General features: G+C 48.7%; 1 protein-coding gene across 1 annotated transcript in view; it reads left to right on the top strand.

Moving 5' to 3' along the window:
* Positions 1 to 2029: 2029 nt before the first annotated feature.
* The window catches only part of MRO (maestro), a 12320-nt gene continuing 7686 nt past the window's right edge, over positions 2030 to 6663 (top strand). Inside the window, exons 1-3 of the mRNA XM_004702989.2 lie at positions 2030 to 2148; positions 4126 to 4272; positions 6238 to 6420. Of these exons, the coding sequence (XP_004703046.1) occupies positions 2050 to 2148; positions 4126 to 4272; positions 6238 to 6420 (429 nt within the window). The 5' untranslated portion in view covers positions 2030 to 2049. The remainder of the gene's footprint in view (positions 2149 to 4125; positions 4273 to 6237; positions 6421 to 6663) is intronic.

Raw genomic sequence — 6663 nt, 5'->3', positions numbered from 1 at the left:
AACCCAACTAAACTTGTTGCCACAGAGTCGTCTCCGACTCATGGCAACTCCGTGTGTGATGGAGTCGAACGGACCCACAGGGTTTTATTTTAAAAACACTTTTATTTTGTTGTTGGTCGTGGTGTTGAGGACATCCTCACCAACACACACACAAACTCGACCGTTATGCGTGTACACTTTCAGAACATTGATTTCGGCCTTCCAGTGGTGCAACCATTCTCAGCCCGCCCCCCAGAATCATTCCTCCCCCATGAACAGTAACCGCTTCATTACTTTGAGCTGCAGTTTGTCCTGATCACATCTGGATGCTTCTTACAAGGGCACGATGCTAGTTATGTGAACCCACTATTTGGTTTTAAGAAGACATCCGGGAGGCTTCCTGTCTGTCTTCCTCTATTGTCCCAGGCAAAGGGAGATTCATTTTTGTGCCTCGCATGACTCCTTACAAGTTTTTAAGACCCCAGTCACCGTGCAACAAACTCTGATGTAGAACAGAAGCACTGAACACAGAAGTAGACCTGTCAACTGGGATGCCCATCAAACTATGACCCCAAACCATCTAGCCAAGAATCCAAAACCCCATGAAGTTTGCTTGTACATAAGCTGTTCTTTTTTTGGGGTGGTGGTGGTGATGTCATTGTAAATATATCTATCCCACACTTTCGTCAATTCAACTTTTTACAGGTGTGCACCTTCTTGTTAGCAATGTTGATACTTGGTTGCTTAACCCTACCCTTAACCAATGCAAATTTTCAGCACTGTATGTGCAAACTAGGTAGTTCATGAACAATCACGCCCTCTCTCCCCTCCTTTCTCAATGTGGTGACCACCAATAAACTATGGTCTCTATACATTTGCCTGGTTGAAATAACATCTCAAATTTATCCTTTCATGATTGGTTGATTGATTTCAAACACCATCCCTCCTATCACATGTATTGACACTTCGTGTCTCCTGCTGGCTGAGGACTACTTCATTGGATGTACTGCTTCTTGTTTATCCATTTCTGTGTTTTGGGGTGTTTGGGTTATTTCCACCCCGGGCCTAATTTGAATAGCTCTGCACGGAACGTTTGCGTACAAGTCTCTTTTTGAGCCTCTGTATCTCGGAGTGGGGTTGGTGGGTCAGAGGGTGGTTCTAAAGGGGCCCTGGTGGTGGCGTGGGATACACGATGGGCTGCTAACCACAGAGTCGGCCATTCCAACCCACCAGCTGCTCTGCAGGAGAAGAGAGAGTCTGTGGGCCGTCATGAAGAGTGACAGTGCCGAAAGCCCTCTCTCAGGTCACTGGGCACTGGAATCCTGGTAGTTCTATTTGTAGTCTTTTCAGAAACAGCCACACTGCTTTCCCCAATGTCTGTGAGGGTTCCAATCTGCCCCCATCCTCCCCGTCAGGTTTTTTTGGCTGTAGTCTTTACGGAAGCCCATTGCCAGGGCTTCTTCTGATATCACCCCCTCTTTGGCCCCCACCGCCAAATCAAACACTAAATGCAAGGCTGTTGAATCAATTCCAAATCATAGTGAGCCCGTAGGACAGAGTAGAACTGCCCCTGTGGGTTTTAGAGACTGTCAGTTTCCTGAGACTCTAACTCTTGTTTATGGTGTAGAAAGTCCCCTCCGTTTTTTCCTGAGGTGTGGTTGGTGGTTTTGAACTGCTGGTCTTGTGGTTAACTTGTAACCATTACGCCACCATGGGAGAATTCAAGCTCCCACCTTTAGGTACGTGTTCAAGTAGAAACCATTAGCACGTCCCAGGAGTCTGCATTGCGTTGCTTGGTGATTCTGACCTGTGAACCGGAGGGCAGGGCCCTCTCTCGCCACGCAAGCATGGCTCTAGGCTGCTTCCAATGGTCATGTCTTTTTCCCTTTGACGGACTGACCCTAGCCCGCAGGGAGGCACCGAGGTGAGAAGCTCTTTCAAGAAGAAGGGTGGCAGGACGGCAGCTGCCTTCGCTTCCGGCCCTGGAAGAACGCGTGTCACAGACGGTGATTGAAAATATGTTTGTGGGCTCATGAGATGATTTCTTCTTCTTCTTCTTCTTTCAGTTCCATGGATCAAGCCAAAAAGAGAACCCAGGGACAGCCCCTTCCCACCCCATCCTCCCAGTCCAAGAAGAAAAGGACACCCCTGATGTCTCTCTTTGCCAAGGTTTGATCCCCCAAGGATAAACAGAGGTCCCTCTCCTGAGCCAATTTGCAAACTGTGGGTTTGCCTGGCTTGAGATTCCTGCTGACAAACACGAGGGGCCGTTTTTTTCCTTTTCTTTTTGAACGTTTTATTATGGTTTGAGGGAAAGTTGGCAGGGCAAATGAATTTCCCATTCGTCAGTGCAGTTCTTTAAAAACATTTATTCATGTATTCATTAAAAAGCAGGCTTTGTGTTGTGCTTTTTTTTTTGAAAGCATGGGTGCATGGGAACATTGTACAGAAAGTTCAGAGAGCGGCCATGCGCTGCCCTGTCCCCACCGCCCGTGTCTCCTCCGTGGCAGCGGCGGGGCAGTACTTAGGTTGGTTATCATTGATGGGCCAGCATCAGCACATTGTTATGCAGGAAACGCTGTCCTTTCCTTTCTTTGTGTTGAACAGCCCTGTGGGTTGTGACAAAAGTGTAATGCCCACCATTACAGGATGAGACACGATGATTTCACTGTCCCCAAACCAAAACCTTGCTCTGGGTTCTTGGCCCGGGGTCTCCCTCTGTCCGCGTCCCCGACAGCCCTGGATCCTCTTGCTCGATGGTTCACTTTCCTGGGATCACCTGTCTCTGCGAGGACAAGAAGATGATGCAGGGGCTCGAGCTTGCTGCTGACTTACGGATAATCGAATGAAGGGTGATGAGCACGAGTCTTCAGGATTCATCTTGACGCTTGGGAATCACCCACTCTCCATCAGGCTGTGGCACACAGAGGGATCTGGAGACAGTATCCAGCCCCACAGCTCGCTAAACCAAAACCAAACCGACTGTCACTGCGTCGATCTGACTCACAGGGAACCTATCAAACAGAGCACAACTGCCCCTGTGGGTTTCTGAGTCTGGAACTCCCCCGCCCCCCCAACAATTTTATGGGGACATAATCCATATATCATACAATTAAATAGTTCCGTCATATAAAGAAGAGTTGTACGATCATTGCCACCATTGGCTTCAGAACATTTCCTTTTTTCTTGTACTCCTTGTTATTAGCTCTTCACCTCCCCTGCCAAGCCCCCAAGGAACCACTAATCCAGTTACTGCCGAGACTAACTGTTTACCAGACTAGCTACTCCCTTGGAGTGTCTGTGGCTTCAAGGGGGTGACCTTGGGGTTCGCAGCCCAGCGAACAACTCAAGTCATGTAGAATCAGGGCCCAACTCCAGTAAGACCTCGGGTTAAGGAAACTCCATTGTCTTCAAAGTGCTTGCTTTCTACCCATGTCACATTTACAGGTACAGGGTTAGGATGTCAACGTAACTTGAGGAGACACAATCCAACCCATAAAAATGCCCTTCCTTTCGGCATCTACTCACAACCACAGCTGTATTAGGGCATCTTTCTTCATCATTCTCCAAGCCATCAATTTCTTCATTCCTTAGATCAAACCAAGCAATTCCTAACCAATATACATTATGAAGTCATGTCCAAACTACTATCTGGTGATTAGATCAAAGCCATCGATTTCCAACAAAACCAGACATCTTTAGGTGGAGGAAGACGGGTGACATGGAGCCAGCCACCAGAGGGCTTTCTTTTGAGCAGGGGTTCTCAACCTTCCTAATGCTGTGACCCTTTCATACAGTTCCTCATGTGGTGGTGACCCCCCAACCACAAAATTATCTCCGCTGCTACTTCATCACTGTCATTTTACTACTGCTATGAATCATCATGTAACTATCGGATATGCAGGATGTATTTTCATGATTACAAATGGAACATAAACTAATTAAAGCATAGTGGTTAATCACAAAACAATATGTAATTATCTATTGTCAAATAGTTATGTTTTCCGATGGTCTTAGGCGACCCCTGTGAAAGGGGGTCCTTCCACCCCCAGGTTGAGAACCGCTGGTTTAGAGGGAGGGACTGGTGTGATGTGGAACATGACTGCATGCCTTCAGGTAAAGCATTTTTGACCCTCCTGCCCACAGGTCTCAGGGAAGCTGAAGTTCCAGAAGCGGGAACCTCTGAAGAACATGTTCTCCGTCTTGGCAGAGAAAGCCCGGGACCCCAGTGCTAAGAAGCGGCACACGGCCATGAAAGGGCTGGCCACTCTGGCCTGGGAAACCCCAGACAAGGTAGGAAAGGCAGTGCCTTGGACCCCACCTCCAAGCCAGAGGTGTGCCCTCCTGAGCGCGGGCCTCGGGTACTGCATGTACTGGCTAGCTATTGCTGCATAGCTCATTGCTACCTATATTGGTCTCCCAGTTTCCGTGGGTCAGGAGGCCAGGTCCAGACGTCTAGCTGGGTCCCCTGCTCAGGGTCTCAGAGGGTTGTAATCCAGGTGTCAGCTGGGCTGCCATTCCTTCAGAAGCTGGAGGTCTCCGTCCACGCCCAGTGTTCGTTGCAGAACCGAATTCCTTCCGGTTAGAAGACTGGGGTCCTGGATCCTGGCTGGCTCTGATCCTAGAGGCCACCACTGCTGTCTGCCCATGGCCTTTCACAAGCAAACCACACCAAACCAGACCAAACTCACTGCCATCGAGTTGATGTTGACTCATAGTGATCCTATAGGACAGGGTAGAACTGCCCCTGGGAGTTTCTGAGACTCGTTTTTCTCCTGGGGAGAGCCCCAGGTGGTTTTGAACTGCCGACCTGGTGGTTAGCAGCCTACGCCACTAGGCCTCCTCTCACAACAAGGTAGGTACTAATTTTCCCTTTTTTTTGCCCCTTACATTTTACTTGAGGAGCCCTGGTGGCGTAGTGGTTACACACTGGGCTGTTACCCACCAGGTCGGCAGTTCGAAACCACCGGCAGCTCCTTGGGAGGAAGATGGGGCTTTCTACTCTCTTACAGGGTGACAGTCTCAGAAACCCTCAGGGGCAGACCTACCCTGCGCTATGAGTCGGCACTGACTCGACGGCAGTGAGTTCGGTTTTGATGAAGTTTTCAGTTTTGAGCAAGTCCCCTGGATTCTTTTGTCTTTGCTGTCTGTGCCTTTGCTGTCATTGTAGGCGGTCCACTGTGGAGGGCTGCGCCCGGCAACGTGGTCCCTGCTTGCTCTTCTAAGAATTGTATGCTTTCAGTTTGCGCATTTGAGTTCTTAATCTATTTGAGCTTTCTGAGTAACCTATTTGAGCTTTCTGTGTGAGTGTTTGGTCCAGACGTGGATCCTGTTTCCTTTTCCCGCGTGTGCCCGTGGAATGGACTTAGTATCCTTGTCAAAATTCAGCTGGTGGAAGATGTGTGAGTTTAGGCAGGGACTTCTTCATGGTCATGACTTCTATCTGCCAATACTGCTCACCATGAGGGTGTCAGTATTGCCATAGTCCTTAGCCCACTGAGGTTCGAAGGACCCCTGCCTCCCCTCCCCTCCCATAGTCTAGACCATGCTCTAGGTCAGTGGTTCTCAACCTGTGGATCGAGACCCCTTTGGGGGTTGAAGGACCCTTTCACAGGGGTTGCCTAAGACCACTGGAAAACACTTATTTCCAATGGTATTAGGAATGGAGACACCGGTCCTTTATCCGTCTCCAGGTGGGTCCACTCACATGCAGAGATGCCCACATACGAGTACCCGGTGTGAAGACTGTTTGTCATGCTACACCATGCTTCAAGACAAAATTTCATTGATTTGCCATTAGGAATAAATAATTCACAACATATAATTACATATTGTTTTTGTGATGAATCACTATGCTTTATGTTCAATTTGTAACAATGAAAATACATCCTGCATATCAGATATTTACATGACAATTCATAACCATAGCAAAATGACAGTGATGAAGTAGCAACGAAAATAATTTTATGGTTGGGGCGTCACCACCACATGAGGAACTGTGTGAAAGGGTTGCAGCATTAGGAAGGTTGAACCCTGCTCTACACTGTTCTGTTTCTTCTCCCTCCATAAGCCCTGATTGACCCCTGCAAGACATGACCCTGTAGTTGAACGGAAGCATTGGTATTTGAATGAGAATCGCGGTGGCAGATCCCAAGGGAAGGCATGGCTTCTTGGTGCATGCTTATTGGGGAATTAGAAGTAGAGCTGCCTTTCCACACCTGTGCAACCCTGTCTGTGCCTTTCCACCCTTGATAACAGGTGAGAAAGAGCAAGAAGGTTGTCCTGGATGTGCTGGTGCAGGGGCTCTACGATCCTGTGAGTTCTGAGGTCATCCACGAGAGTTTGAAGGGCCTGAGCACCATCCTGGGCAAGACGCAGGGGCAAGGTCTGGGCTCCTTCTTCATCGACATGACGCTTCAGACCAGGACTTTGTTGGATGACGTAAGTGAGAATGACCGCAGACAACTCCGGGCTGTTGGTATCAAAGTGAGATTCGGATGTGTGAGATCAGAGTCCCGGGTGATGTGTCTCTCAGGAAGCAATATCTCTTATTTATTTATTAAAGAATCTCACTGGAAGGCTGCTGCTGTGCTGGGGGTCGGGTGGGGTCTTGGAGGACATGTCAGCATGTGTAGTGTTTCATCACTGCCCCTTAAGGAGTTTTCATTTTAGTGAAGAACAGCC

The sequence above is a fragment of the Echinops telfairi genome, unplaced genomic scaffold, assembly GCF_000313985.2.
Source record: "Echinops telfairi isolate 266 unplaced genomic scaffold, ASM31398v2 ScPeMD7_7400;HRSCAF=8409, whole genome shotgun sequence".
NCBI classification, from domain to species: Eukaryota; Metazoa; Chordata; class Mammalia; order Afrosoricida; family Tenrecidae; genus Echinops; species Echinops telfairi.
Note: the sequence above shows the minus strand (reverse complement) of the source record. Positions and strands in the feature narration are given on the sequence as shown.